Genomic DNA, 15,178 nt, shown 5'->3' on the forward strand with positions numbered 1-15,178 from the left:
CTTGATCTTTCTTTCAGAACTCTCCTCCTCCTCCTTATTCTTTCTGTAGCTGGGTTGCAAAGAAAAGTCTGGGCTCAATGCAGTATACAGTATGCAGTGTTGGGCACAGCAGCATTTATCCTGTTGCATTTCATAGAATCTCTCTGCTACAGGCCAGAATTCCACTGGGCACTCATCACGTGAATATACCTTCAGAATTGTTCAACCTTTTCTTTTCCATCTACTCAAACTGATACACCATAGATCCTTGTTCTGATAGTCATTCTTCATGCCCATCTTTGAATCAGCTGTAGATTTTTTTAACAGCTCTTCTCAGATTAATATGTGTAAAAGAGGCTAGAAACTGGATTTGTCTTGCTTCTGAAACTTAAATTTAACTCCTGTGTACCGGGTATGGTGTAATCTCTTTTTACAGTTGCAATCTATCCCAAACCAATAAAAATTTGTATCTTAAATGCTGAGCAAGTCAGGCTGCCATTGCTGTTTGGTGTCAGGGGCTCGGTTGCATGGGGCTCGGTTGCGGAACAGCAGAGCCTTATCTAGATTTTGGGTAGAAGGCAGCAAAAACATTTTATTGGCACCTGCTAGGAAAACACAGGTATGCTACAAACAACTGAGCTTCATGTCTGAGTGCTGTTGGAGGATGAAGCCTTTGAGTGATCCATCAGCAGAGCACCATGTTGCCATGCTGACACTCGTGCTGCTGACAATGCACTGTCTTCATTGAAGCATGATATTGCCTGGGTATATGTCAGAGTCCTCAGGCAGCAAGCTTTAAGGACTTGAGGGAAAGACATGATATCTGCTTTTGGTTATCTGAAGCATGACCTCTGCTCATCATCTTGTAACTGATGGACTTCATATTTGATCCATGTAGTGTAATTCAGAATGGCTTTGCCATTTAATTAAAGTCTTTTTTTCTGCTTGATTTGATTAAATTACATGATTAAGAGCTTTGTGACAGAAATGAAATGTGTAATATGACTGAAGGTAAGCAATAAGTGCTGAGATAAATGCCTGGTATGAAGAAAACATAGTATTCCTGCACAGCTGCAGTATTGATATATCTGCTATAAAGTGACTGAAATTTTAAACATAAACATGGACCCAGTAGGGATAGGTGTAAGGGAGTTGGGAACTAGTTGGAAGCATGGAAACAGTTCTAATAATGGTGTAGGACATCAGCTAAACACAGATCTAAACGTTAAAAGGTAGAATTTAGTTTGGTACTTCCAACCTAATTCTGAATATCTCTGTTATTTTTTCAGTCCCTAAGTACTCGCTGGGTAAAAAGCAAAGTAACACATTTACAATTCACCATTCTGTAAAAATCCTTATTATGATAATAACTAGGAAAATGTAGAGAAATAGTGCTGTCTAGATCTTCTCAGGTTCTTGAGAACAAATAGTGTGTTCATTCATTCAGGGTTTTTTAGCAAGCCTGTTTTAATGCATTTGAACACAGCTGTTGCAAAGTTGTGCAGAAATCAATCACATCTGAAGTTAGTAGTCTTCACTCAAAAAAATGGCAGGAGAATGAGAGACCTGTGCTAAAGTCAACTACAGAAGCTTCAAGTAGAAGGGTCTGGGAGTAGCCTCTGAGCTCTCAATGGGTACAAAAAGGAATAGCAAGGAGCTAGTACTCTGACTAGTTGTGGTGTCAGTACGTCTGTGGTGAGGAGGAGTGAACAACACCAGGGTAACTTTGGGTTCTAGAAATTTTATGCTACAGTGTAAAAGCTTTACTGTATCCAGTTTATCCAACTGGACACAGTAAAGCTTCTCAGTTAATATTTTAAATCTCTACTGTATTTGAATTTCTAATATATGGAATGGGAAACAGGTCTGTTCTGGATCCCTGAAGGTGGAGAAAAAATGCTGTGGCTTGCTTTGTTATAGTTGTGTGTCAGAAATGACCAGTATTTAATTACACTTGGACAATCAGACTTTAATCCTGTTGGACTCTGGCTGCTGAAAGATGTTGCTAGCCTTAAGCTATCTTTAACATATGGATAGATGTTTCTAGAGCACCCTGTAGCCCCACTCCCCCTTAATTTTTTGGAGAGTGGATATTTGTCTGCCTATGAGCAAAAAAAATACTGCGCATTAAATGTGGAGGGCTGTTCTCACAGGATTAGTAAGTATTGCTCTCTAATTAATTACAAGTTAACTGCATTTTTGTAGCTGGATTTTGGGGTTTTTTACTTCCTTCACTAGGTGAAGTTACTTGATTGGTTTTCTGTCTCTTGCCCTAGGCGTGCAATGGAACTGAGTTTCGCTCTTGTTAATGGGAACAATGTCCGTGGAATGATGAAGGAGTTACTGTATTTCCTAGATTCTTGTGAACCAGAGTTCAAGGCAGACTGTGCATCTGGAATATTTCTTGCAGCGGAAAAGTATGGTGTTGTTTTACTTGCTAATAATTTTTGGTACATCCTCGGGACTGTGAACCCCTTGTGTGGTGTTTCTCTCCCTGCTTGTTCCCAAGAGAGAATGTGTTGATTCATTTCTTCCCTGTTTGCTGATTTATGTGTGGTTTGTCAGTTGTAGCCCTCCCTCAGTATTGGTGTCCTACCTCACGAAGCAGTGGGCCAGGAAGTAACTGAAAAGAGGGGGTTCTGATGATGTTGGGTTTCTTGGTGGTGTTGAAGACTGGCAGTTACTGCTCCAACTTGTTTTCTTAATTTTGTCAGATATGCTCCTTCCAAGCGCTGGCACATAGACACAATTATGAGAGTCTTAACAACGGTAAGTGAAATTGCCTCTCTTGTGTATGACTACATAAAATTTTCTTAATTCTGGAGGAAGTTACCATCAAGTTGGAGATGGTTCTAAAGGCTGGCAGATAACAAATGCTAAAATAGAGGAAGTGTACTTATGATAGTCACATTTACCGAGTTTGCATATTTCTGACTGGCTGCCTTGGATGACTGGGTGACTTTTTAGAAGAACTGTAGTATTTCAGAAACACACAAGAGTAACAGTGTGTAGCAGTGTTTCTACTGCAGTAATCACACTAGCTTCTAAGAACAGCTCTTGTACTGTCTGATTGCAATATACACTCCTTTCAGAGGAGAGTGAATGCAGCCTGAAGTGACTTGCAAAGAGAAAGGGGGTGAAGGCATTTCTTGGAATTACTCCAAGTTGAGTTTTGATAAACTTGTTAATGAAACTATCAACAGCCTCATGGTTCACCTTTTTTGGGTTTAGTTATTACTCTTTATCTACTTGAATTTATCTATAAACATCACAGCTGAGGTGGAACTGGAGCAGTGCTTTGGCAACCGAGGGAAGAGATCTTGGTAACTTGGGTAGGCAGTGTGTTCTGTGAGGCAAAGGAGTGGGAAGAGATTTATCAGTATGAGTGTTCAAATTTGAGAAGTTCAGCAAAAAGTAAGTCTGACTGGGATGCTCTTTTGTCACCTTGAAACAGAGAGCAGTAGATTCATCTGAAGTGAGAATTAATTTCTGTTGGAAGGTTGGCTGTGAGAATTGCTCTCAGATTACTTTCTCCAGTAAAGTAATTGCCTTTTCTTTTCTGCTAGATAAACCGCTCATAAGGTTGTATTCATTTCTGCACTCTATCCTCTTGCAGTTTCAGGGTATCTGTAGTGTGGATTTCTCTGAGTATAGTTTCATTTGTTGATAAATGTGCTGTCCTGTACTTCTGCCCCCCTGAGGTTGCTCAGAGTCAACCAGAAAGTGCTCATGGATGAAAGGGTTGATTTATATTTCCAGATGCATCAGGTGGTTTTGTGAAGGGTATCACAGCTGCTGAGTGTTTAAGAAGGTCCATAGTAAAACCTAACAATTGTTCTTGCAGGCAGGAAGTTATGTTCGTGATGATGCTGTTCCCAATCTGATCCAGTTAATAACTAATAGTGTGGAGATGCATGCCTACACTGTGCAGAGACTCTACAAAGCCATCCTTGGAGATTACTCCCAGGTAAAACCAAATGCAGCTGGCTTCAGTTTCTTTGTTGTACTGCAATAATTATGCATGTTTACTAAGCATCTCAGGGAAAGCCAACATCACATTGTCTGGCTCCAAGGGAGAGACTGCTGAGCAGGCATATCTTCTCTAAGTTCATGTTCTTTTTAGTTTCTCCAATTCTCTTATGGAATTCTTGATCAAATCAGATATTCCTCTTTCTTCTGCTGTGGAAGGCTAAGCTTGCTCCTGGAAATGTGGACAGTTTAATTTATCATGCAGGCAGCCATTTATCTCTTAGGCTTCTCTGGTTTTTCTTCCAACAGCAACCCCTGGTACAAGTTGCCTCCTGGTGCATAGGAGAGTATGGAGATCTTCTGGTGTCTGGTCAGTGTGAAGAGGAGGAACCAATACAGGTATACCTTGAGAAAGAACTGCAACTGGACACCTGGCTGAGGCTGGATCTACTTGATGCTGGCTAGGTGAAGGGAGTGCTTTCAGCAGTTCCCTGGCACTAGTGTCCATGATGGTAATGGACCCTGGACAGGAATCTCCTTCCCCTGCTGCAGGCATGGACTGTGTAAATACTGGCTGTGTGGAGTGTTGCTACAACTGGCAGAATGGTGTGGTTTCAGTGCCAACTGATTTGGAAGAAATCTACTGGGGTCTTAGTGTATTTCAGTGATAAACCTGTTCTTCAATATGTGAAACAGAAACTATATTTTAAAACTCATACTATAAGATCTCCACCTGGATGCATGTCTCACTCTGAACATAATGTTACAGGCTCAGAGTTGCAGAGGAGTGTGACATGGCCAATAGGCAAGAGACAGGTTTTTACAGTATGGTCTGTAAGGCTTGCTGTAAGCTCCTCTCTGTCTTAGCCTAACCTCACTGTACCTTTTCAGGTAACAGAGGATGAAGTTCTTGATATTTTAGAAAGCGTCCTGATATCTAATATGTCTGCATCTGTGACACGAGGCTATGCTCTCACTGCCATCATGAAGCTTTCCACAAGGTTCACCTGCACTGTCAAGTGAGTTCCCTTTGGTGGTACATTGCCCAGGGCTTTGTTGCAAATATACCGATGTCAGTTATCTTCAGTAGGAGTATTCCTTGAACATATTCTGTTTCTGTGATTTACAAGTCATCATGTTACTTCTTGGCTTTTACAGTCCTCCTTTGCTCACAGGATGGGTACTGTTTTCTCTAGGGATGCCCTCTACTGTGTGGGGACTTTAATCCATGTTGCTGTTTCTTGAAAACTCCTTAGTTTCAGTGGACTGTTCTTTCTCATTCCTTTTTTGGATGATGGAGAGAAAAATAGCCTTGTTTCCTGTTGGACACTTCTCAGTGTGGGTAGTTGAGCTTTTTTATGCCATACCCTAAGGTGGTGTATTGATCACCTGCTGATGCTTTTGTGAAGGGACAGTTCATATATGGATGTTACATGGATACTGCTGTTTTACATGAGTTATGTGGACTCCAGTTGAACAGAAACTCATTGGCATCTTCAAGATGACACATGCTAATCCCTTGCTTATTGCTGCTAATTCTGTGGTGTGTTTTTTTTCCCTTGCCCCTAACAGTCGCATTAAGAAGGTAGTTTCCATCTACGGCAGCAGCATTGATGTGGAGCTACAGCAGAGAGCTGTGGAATATAATGCACTTTTCAAGAAATATGATCACATGAGGTAAGTGCTGATAGAGATTTGGTGTTTGAAGAGGATCATTATCTGCTCTGATTGCCTGTGGATGACAGTGTGCTGTGAGAACTTTGGTGATTTTTGTTAAGGTTACAGAGGAACTAGAATCCCTCCCCTTCTACAGGGTTAGTGAGTGTTTTAAGGACTTAATGTATCCTGTGTTACTGTTCTGTGATCAGAGGTTGTCTCTGCCAAAGCATTTGTCCTGCTTTGAGCCTGAGCTTGTTGGATGCTGGGGGAAGCAGGAGACAGGAGGGCTTGTTTGTCTTTCAGCTATCAACTATTGTATTTGCACTGGCACAGAATGCCAGGTATTGCTTCTGACCACCTTAAACTGTCATGCAGTCTTGTAGTTCCACGGTGTTGGAGCTCAAGGGAAAAGGCAGGTTCTCCCATATACATCAGCTGTTGAATGTCCAGGTATTTGGATTGGGGTGCAGGAAGATGGCACAGTGTAACTATGTCAGCTTCTTTCAGGCCAGCACTGCTTGAGAGAATGCCAGTAATGGAGAAAGTCACCACAAATGGCCCTGCTGAGATTGTACAGACCAATGGAGAGACAGAGACAGCAGTACTGGAAACCAAACCTCCACCCTCTGGATTGCAGCCTGCTAACCAGGTAACAGAAACTGACCCAGGATAAATTTCCACTGCCTGTCAGACCACATTTCCAGCCTTTGCCAACAGCAAGCTGAGACCATCTCCCTCACCCTCTCTGCTTCTTTGCTGTTTCTGACTGGTGATGATTGTATCATTGCTCTGCTCTGATGGCTCTAATGTCCAGAACAGGTGTGTGGGACAGGTCATTGTAGGCTGAGGAGCAGGGTGGGATTGTATCAGTTGGTTATGGTGCTAATAATGCCAAGGTTGTGTGTTTGATCCCCTTATGGGCCATTCACTTTAGAGTTGGACTCAGTGATTCTTGTGGGTCCCTTCCAACTCAGAATATTTTGTGATTCCCCAAACTTAGTGTGCATGAACCCAGTCCTTCCCTATCTCTTCAGTCCCTCAAGCATGGAAACTAGATTTCTTGTGGGGCATGGGATCACAGTGAAACTAAGAACCCCTCTAACTGGCCATCACCTCTGGTGGTCTTCAGTTTGAGAACAAATAGAACACACTGCATTTGCAAGGAAAAGTAGCAGAACTTTGAATATATGTAAGTATTACATCCACTCTCTCATTAGGCAAATGATTTATTGGACTTGTTGGGGGGAAGTGATATAACACCTGTAATTCCCACTGCACCTACAAGCAAGCCAGCCACTGCTGGTGGGGAGCTGCTTGACCTCCTGGGAGACCTCAACCTAACAGGTGAGCAGGCTGCATTTCTTAGAAGTTTACATTCTCATCCCTGGGATGGGATGAGGGTGGGCTACTTGTTCATTGTCTTTTAAGTCCTAGTTTTAACATTTACTCTTACCAAGATCCATATTAGCCTACAGCTGGGAGTCAGGGAATGAAGTCACAGGTTGATTCTGCATGATTAGCTGGTGAGACTTGAGCATTTTCACACCTGAGTCTGGGAATGCTGTGAGCCTTTCCAGAGAGGACTATAGGATGTGAGGAATTAATTCCATTTGAATACTTGCTAATTCTTGAAAGCAAAGAAGGGGAGGATGACAACACAGGTGATTTATAGAGTTTCATGTAAAGAAATACAAAATGCAGTAGTCAATCTTTGGCAAAGGAGTAATTACTCTTCATTTCCTGACAGCAAAGTATTAATCCTTCAACATTTCTTGTAGGTTCTCCAGTATCTGCCCCTGCACCCCAGATAGCACAGCCTCCGTTTCTGCTCGATGGACTTACAACTCAGCCTCTCTTCAATGATATTGCTGCAGGTTAGGGACATTGTAAATCCTTTCCCTGAAGTGCCCCAACACCTAACTAGAAGAGGAAACAAGGAATAGTAGGAAAAAAAATAAAAGGGAGGCAATTTAAAAGTGTGCCATAGATACTGGAGCACATGGGGGTGTGTTTAATTTTCAGAAGAATCTGGGGTAAAGTAAGTGCATACTATGATGGTGAGAATGATCTCCAGATTTTGTAGGTCTTCTGCTTTTTTTGTTTCCTACAGGAATCCCCTCCATTACTGCATACAACAAGAATGGGCTGAAGATTGACTTCACCTTTGAGAGGTCGAACACCAACCCTAGTGTCACTGTAATCACGATACAGGCCTCCAACAGCACAGAGCTGGATATGACAGATTTTGTTTTCCAAGCTGCAGTACCAAAGGTAGAGCCACTTAGGGCAGCTACAGTGAGAAGCTGAAGGGCCAGTTGCAAACACTTCCTAATAGGTGCTTTCATGTAGATAGAAACTTGCAAGGTAAACAAGGCTGAGAACTGTCCCGAGTTTCTCTTAGTGCACAGTTAGGTCATCTCTTTCCAGTTTGAAAGTACATGTTGTAAATGCAATAGAACACAGATTCCAATCAAATTGGACCACTTCTGCTTGGACAAAATTGTGTTTTGAAATCACCACTTTCTAGAAAAATGGCTAAACCTCAGGAAAAAACCACATTTGGGTCAAAATCAGTATTTTTGAGACACTAATCATACCCTTTATTCTTAATTTCTGAGAAATAGACTGTTTTTTGGAGCTATGAATACATGAAAGAAAAAATCTTTTGAAGCTATTAGTTGCTTATAAAAATTTAATGGCATTCCTCATTTAAGGAAGTGAATTGTTTCCCCTTGCACTCAGCTGCAGCACAAAATGTGAGTGACAGATACTGCCTAGTTTATAGCAGAGCAGGCTATTGAAGCGGCATGTTACTGGAATGCTCTCCAAATTTGGGAAAGTACATTCACTTCTAGGAACTAGTATTCCTCTTAACTTGGATTTAAGTATGTTTTACACCTACCATAGGAAGGAATCAGGGAAAGAACAGTCCTCCTGAAGTTAGAGGTGTGCTGACTGTTCCTCTGAGTGCAACACATGGAAGCAAGTGTTGCTGCTGATGTTGGTACACTGCAATAAGCCCTCACCTCCTATTATTTGTGTTACCTGGATCCTACTTGCATAAAAAGCAGGTGGGCCAGTGAGTGTGTTGTTCTTAGGGAACAACAAGAGAGGGAATTCAAGAACTGATTATTCAGAGCCAGAAAATGAACTTTTAATTTTCCTTCCTTTCTTTCAGTGTAAACAAGTCACTTCTTACTTGATTACACTTCAAATTGTTTTCTGAATGTCCTGTTTTCAGACATTCCAGCTGCAGCTTCTGTCTCCCAGCAGCAGTGTCATCCCTGCATTTAATTCTGGGACCATCACACAGGTCATTAAAGTCCTGAATCCACAGAAGGTGAGTGAGTCCAAGAAGAATTGTTGAAGATACTGTCTTGTAACCATTCATTTAATGCCAGTCAGGGGTGCATCTCTGATGAGAGGTAGGGAATGATGGTAGTGAATGATACATTTTTCATGGCAGTCACTTCAGTTAGAGATAGGAAAAAGTTATGAAAAACACAGGAGTTTCTGGACACAGCTTTGGCCTTCTATTTGGTTATACTGCTAAAACAGTTTAATAGCTTTGCTATCTTGAAGTCATTCATGCCTTGCATTGCAGTGGTTGTTAAGTTTTCAAATGGCCAGAGGAGCTTAACTTGGTGTTTCTGTGGGTTGTAAAAGTGATGTTTGAAGGTGAGCATCTTGACACATAAAGATATTCAGCATTTGTTCTTGCTGTCTGTGATGGTGTTATTGAAATGTTTTTACACAAAAAAGCAGCTTGATCCATATTCTTAAAATTGTCTGTTAAGTGGTCTCATTTGTTTTTAATGTGATGATTGTAGTTTTAAATAGTTGATGGAAAGAATCTTTAGGAGTGATGTAATTGTAATAGCATTTGTTTTAGAACTTTCAGAGATAGGCTTCAAGACTGGGACACAACAGACTTAAAAGGAGGGAGGGATGTGGCCCACATTTCCTCCTTAAGAGGGTCTTCTGATGCTCAGATGGCATCAGAAAGAAAAGTAAAATTGAGATCATACTTCTTCCTTTGAAGCAGCCTTATGATCCTAAATTACTCTAGGAATTTAAAACATTAGAAGCTTTTCATGGGTTAAAACTGATGTACTCCACTAGATGAAAAGTGTTTCTGCTAGATTGATGTGCAAGTGAGAAAAAAAATCACAAATTTCAGCCCAAGTTTCACTGAGTGTTAGTCTTCTAGTGTATAGTTTTTGTGGTTTCCATGCATCTCCCTCTATTTCCATGTAGTCTGCTCACCTCTGCCTATATTAAACCACAAGACTAATTCTGTGTCTTATATACATCTGACACCAGTTCCTCTGTGATGCTGTAGAGCATCTTTCAAAGATCACCTTGAAAGTTATTTTCTGAACTTTGGAGGGTTTAGGTGTTTTCCTGTTATGTGCCAGAATGGGACCTGCAAGGTGAAGCACACCTAGGGTAGTGGCATGCTTTCTTGTAGGAATGCCACGACTCCTAGGAGCAGTTCAGAGTACAGAGGTGCAAAATAAAGCCATCATGCTGGATTGAAACTAATGGCTAGCTTTCTAAAACGACAAATAAACCAAAAAGTGACAGTGATGATGTTGATCTATTAGTCATACAGTATAGCTTCTTTATCCTAAGCTTTATTGAAGCAGTCACGGTCTTCCTTTTTTCCCTCTGCTATCCCTTTTGTGTATTTGCCTGTAGGTATGGAGAAAAGAGATAGAAATGGTCAACTTTTGGCTTTTTATTTTTGGATTTTTTTTTTTTTTTGAGAGAGAGTAGGGAACCTGACTGGAGCATGCTGTACTCTGGCTGTTTTTAAGGGCCACCTAGTATCTGGGTGACAGCCAAATGATAGTGTAAAGTGATCTCTGAGCTATTACATCATGTAGTTACAGCAGAAGGGAATGTTCTTGGAGATTCTGTTCCCAGTCTTTTGTAGGCTATTTCCTTCACAGTGCTGCTGAGCTGTGCAGTACTTGAGGTTGCCAGACTGCTGCACTGAATGGACGGCCCATCTCTCCCTGCAAGCCCAAGTGCAGTGCAGCAGAGTACAGATCTGCCACCTGCTTCCTTCTGTTGTTAACTGGAATTTGAAGGCGGTTAATTTTGTATTTAAGGACTTCAGTGCTTGCAAGAGCAGGGCCAGTGCAGACACAAACATGGGTAGAAGCTGTGCTGTAACTTTTTTAAGAGCTTGTACCTGATCTGAGAACTACAGTGACCAATGAATGTCCCACCAGATGGAGCATTTATCTGCAGTGTCATAGCTCACCCTGCACATACTCCCAGCAAGCTCTTGCATTCAGGAAAAGTCTGTGTTGAGTATTCGTGGGGTGTGGGAGGGGAACGGCATGAGGTGGGAGTCTCTGACCTTTAATGAAGACCTGAATTTGCTTTGTGTTTGTTTCCCCCTTTTCTCTTGTAGCAACAACTACGTATGCGGATCAAGTTGACATATAATCACAAGGGCTCTGCAATGCAGGATCTAGCAGAAGTCAACAACTTCCCCCCTCAGTCTTGGCAATGAGGCTCTGGCACCATTCTTACTCTCATCCCACCCAATCAAAAGAACTCTGGGAAGAAGGTTGTGATCCTTGGCAATCCCCCAAACTGCACCATGGGCATGGGGAACAAAAGAGACCTGCTGATGAGGAGGAATTTTCCTGAAGTGATTGCTGACTTTGAAGCATATCTGTTAAGATTAATCTCCTCTCCTCTGCTGATGAGGCTGGTGGCTTGTGGAGGCTACTGTGCACTCCCTCACACATGCATTCACAGCCAGAAGCAACATTCCCTTCTCCCCTTCCCCATCCTCCTTCCCCCTCAAAAAGGAACACAGCCTGGTTGGAAGAGAAGTCTGGAATTTCTAGCAGGGAAGCTTTCTTCTCTCTGCAGCAAGTGAGCAGTTGCTCCTTCTTTCTGCTGTCTTTTTTTCCCTGGGGTGGGTAAGGCGTGTTGTCATTCATTTCTAGCTGGATTCCTTCAGGCATTTTCATCTGGGACTCAGATGGGGTCTTGGGGAATGCCAAGCTGCCCTTCGTCTTTCTTCTTGTATCCCCTAGGTCTTAAGGGGCTGGAGGCTTCTTATGACCTACTCAGTGCATTATTGTATACACGCACTTCTTAGTTATGTGCTGCATACCAAGAGCAAGTGAGGCCTTTGGAGTTCATCTGCAAACCTGGAACACAGTGCAGGAGAAGAGGTGCTGGTAAGAGTTGGTAAAATTGCTTCGGTGCTGTACTTGAAAATGAAGCCCTTACACCTGAATTTTCTCTCCTTCCATCAGCAGGCACAGCCATGCAGATTCAGTCTTCTGTAGCTTCCCCAGAAAGTGAAGTGTGTTATGAGAGATGTAGAGATAAAAGGAGCAGCTGGTTTTCTACCACATACGGTTTCAAAGTCTTTCAACCTGTTAGTTGTGGTTTATGGGTAGAAAAGACACATTCAATTTTGTAGATCAGTTTTTGGGCAAGGGCTTTGCTCCTGCTGGAGGACTCATCAGAGACTATGCTGCAAAGTTGCTCTTCCTGGTTATTCCAGAACTTCTCCCCAATTTTATTTCCAGAGCCTGTTGTAGACCCCCTGGGTTCCATTTGAGTTACTTCTGACTGGGATATTTGTGTTGTATCTGTAATATTGGCACTGAAATAAAGACCATGCAGTTTAAAGAGACCTTTTCCCATTTTTTTACTTAGTTGATCCTTGCTCCCCTTTCAGAATTAATGTGCCAGTTCACATTCAGACTGAAAGTAACTAAACTGTGTTTTGAATGGAAGCCAGTTGTTTGAGTATTTGGATCCAAAGATGCAAGGTCTGGTTGGTACCCCTCTGAGTTCACAGAAAGCTGTGTTCAGGGATGTCCCTGCAGGAACTCCTGCAAGGTGGTGCAGTTCTGGGCAGTCTCTAGGAGGTGATGTGTAAGACAGACAAAAGCACAGTGTGACAAACTCCAGATGTTCAGTGCTCTTTAGGATATATCTTAGGATACATCTTAGGTCTTCATTTTTGAGTGTGCTGGTAAGCTGAAGGTTGGGCACTTCTGCTTCAGTTCTGTTCTAGGGCTTTCCAAATCATTGAGTGCTGTGAGCACTAACTTAGACATAGTTTCTTGTGTCCACAGAAATGCTAACAGTGGGCTTCAGAACTTGCCAAAAATATTGCAAGAGTGATCCACAGTGTACTTAGGGAAAACTGAAGACCTGTTCTGCCCTTGAATTGAGAGCAGGAGGCCACTGAGGGTTGTTCAGTCTGGTCTGGTCTTGACTGCATTAAGCAATATAATGTAGGACTGACACTAATTAAAGTGCTGGTCCATGTGTAGTGGAGTAAATTTATCTTCTCTTGAAGGGTACTTTTGCTGCCTTACTGATTGAACTGATTTGGGCCTTTGGATTAGCAAAGAGCTTTTTTTTTTCCCTGGAACTGGCATCAGTAGGGTTATAAAATCTAGAAGAACAATGTATGATTTCCTTAAAATTAACGTTGGGTTGTGGTAGGGTCATGCCTTGGTTATCAGTGGAGAGATCTATCCTGTGCTTAGCTGGAAGCATCATGAAACAGGCAGTTTTGCAAGAAATGGCTGAATCAGGGTCCATTTCTGGTGCTTGAGTATTTAGCTTAATCGTTTTCACTGCAGTTGTGGTTATTCATTGCCCCACTAGCTCAAGCTCAGTGTTGAAGACTGAGCATGTTAAACCCATACCCCAGTGAGCTCTGAGAGCGTCCCAGATAAAAAGCTAATGGGAAGTCTTTGCCTTGGTTCCTGAACTCCTCCTAAGCTCTGTCATTCTCTTCACAGAGTTGTACATGATCACTCGTACTGAAAGCCAGCATGCCTCGCTCTCCCTTTGGTTTTGCTGGGAAAGAGCACTGGTACAGGAAATTAGATGGGAAGGAAGAAGAAAATGGTCTCTCGCCTGGCCAGTTTGTTGCAACAGAGTTGGGAACAGTGTATGTTGTCCCTCTTGTCATGCTTGTTTTCTGTCCCCTAGAGCAGCTGTCCGTCTCTGGTAACCTTGCGGGGTGAATTCTTTCTGTGTTCTTGGCTCCTTCAGCCACCCTTGCACTGTGTCTGTGGGGAAGTGGGCATTTCGTCCTGTATTTGAGTCGAGCTGGAGGAGGCGATGCGTGTACCCAAAATATGCTTTGCAGGAAGCCCTCCCTTGGCTATGAAGTACTCCTTTGTAGCAGCCAAACATTCCAGTTGTCCTTGGAGCTCTCCCCTCCTCACTAAGGGATGGATGCTGATATTACACAAGAAGGAAGGCAGGCTTCACACCTTCCCTATCTGCAATGCCAGATAATGCTGCTTGCTCCTTGACCCCCACGTGCATTTCAAGCTCTGTGCTGCTGCTGTGGTTTTCCTCTGGAGCGTGCTCGCACGCCTGAGGCACTCCAAGCATACCCTGAGTCCTCTTCCCGCCAGTTGAATGCAACAATTCTTACAGGTCTGGTCAACGTTTTCCTTGCTTCAGTGTAAGGGGGATATAAAGGCAGCAAGATATGGACTTCTTGGCTAATCTTACTAGTATCTGCATGGGAGGCTTTGGGACTGGGAGACACTGGATGTCTTTTTTTCCAAGTGAATGTATTTTCAGTCAAAAAATGACAGAAACGATAGTGGCCATAATGGGCCTGAAGGGGGAGGAGACATGAAAAGGTCCTAAAAGTTGACTTTGTCCAGGTCTTGATGGCACAAAATATGGCCTTGAACAACCTATTGAAGCAATAGCAGTGAGGGGACTGTCTTTACAGTACCTTGGATCTCTAACTCAGAAGATACTGAAGCAGCTGGGAAAGGTACCCGTGCCTTGCCTAAGGCTGGTACTAGCTGTGAGCCGCAGCAGCAGTGACGCTGGTGCACTTTTGTGTGTTCATTTTCTACTTGGAGGCTGTGAGGGAAGGAGCTGCTGGACTGCTTCCCTTTTAACTTTCACTCTCCTCCTGCATATTTCTTTTTCTTTCGTGATGTTGTAATTTAAATTTTACACAGAGCCCCATCCCACCTCTTTGACAGTATAGAGAAAAAAAAAGGCAAACAAAAAATGACTACAAACCCCCAACAAACCCAAATTTAAAGTGAAAAACATGCCATTTGAGGCAGGGCACCTGTTGGCACTTGAAATTCTGGAGACCTATTTTTGAGATGTGAAAAATTTAGGTAAATGCTGAGTCATAGGTGAGTGAGGAGCTTAACAGATGTAAACATTTACATGGGATGCATTAGACTTCTGCTGTGTGTATTGTCTTTTGGTTGAAACAAATTATGAAGTGACTAATAAAATGAGTCAATATTCAATGATTTAAAATTGCCTTGTTGCTTTCTACCAATACAGTGGGATAGAATGTTTTGATTCTTAATGTTTGGCCATGGCTACATCAGATGACGCATAATAGTAAGGTCATGTTTTGTAAAAACTTTACAGGAAGTTTTGGAGATTGAGGTGGGTGGACAGTTGCAAAACACTTGAGCAGTTCCTGTGGAATACTATCCTGAGAGCGAGCGTGTTAGTTACGAGCAGCAATGCTTGTCTAGATGCTAGAAAGGTGAGGTGGGATCTGAACACAAGG

General features: G+C 42.5%; 1 protein-coding gene and 1 non-coding gene across 6 annotated transcripts in view; both read left to right on the plus strand.

The window, feature by feature from the left end:
* Positions 1 to 14,916, plus strand: part of AP1G1 (adaptor related protein complex 1 subunit gamma 1) — a 38,429-nt gene extending 23,513 nt beyond the window's left edge. For 4 of the 5 annotated variants that reach the window (XM_038147787.1, XM_038147784.1, XM_038147788.1 and 1 more), the window contains 12 exons: positions 2,256 to 2,396; positions 2,694 to 2,748; positions 3,824 to 3,946; positions 4,258 to 4,347; positions 4,840 to 4,967; positions 5,521 to 5,625; positions 6,115 to 6,256; positions 6,825 to 6,951; positions 7,386 to 7,481; positions 7,718 to 7,878; positions 8,849 to 8,947; positions 11,033 to 14,916. In XM_038147787.1, coding sequence (XP_038003715.1) covers positions 2,256 to 2,396; positions 2,694 to 2,748; positions 3,824 to 3,946; positions 4,258 to 4,347; positions 4,840 to 4,967; positions 5,521 to 5,625; positions 6,115 to 6,256; positions 6,825 to 6,951; positions 7,386 to 7,481; positions 7,718 to 7,878; positions 8,849 to 8,947; positions 11,033 to 11,134 — 1,369 coding nt within the window. In that variant the 3' untranslated portion in view covers positions 11,135 to 14,916. The remainder of the gene's footprint in view (positions 1 to 2,255; positions 2,397 to 2,693; positions 2,749 to 3,823; positions 3,947 to 4,257; positions 4,348 to 4,839; positions 4,968 to 5,520; positions 5,626 to 6,114; positions 6,257 to 6,824; positions 6,952 to 7,385; positions 7,482 to 7,717; positions 7,879 to 8,848; positions 8,948 to 11,032) is intronic. The other variant, XR_005258222.1, reaches the window with a different exon arrangement.
* LOC119705830 lies at positions 630 to 716 on the plus strand. The gene has a single exon (XR_005258340.1). It is a non-coding gene; the product is annotated as a small nucleolar RNA SNORD71 (small nucleolar RNA).
* Positions 14,917 to 15,178: the final 262 nt, after the last annotated feature.

This window comes from Motacilla alba, chromosome 11, assembly GCF_015832195.1.
Source record: "Motacilla alba alba isolate MOTALB_02 chromosome 11, Motacilla_alba_V1.0_pri, whole genome shotgun sequence".
Classification (NCBI taxonomy): Eukaryota; Metazoa; Chordata; class Aves; order Passeriformes; family Motacillidae; genus Motacilla; species Motacilla alba.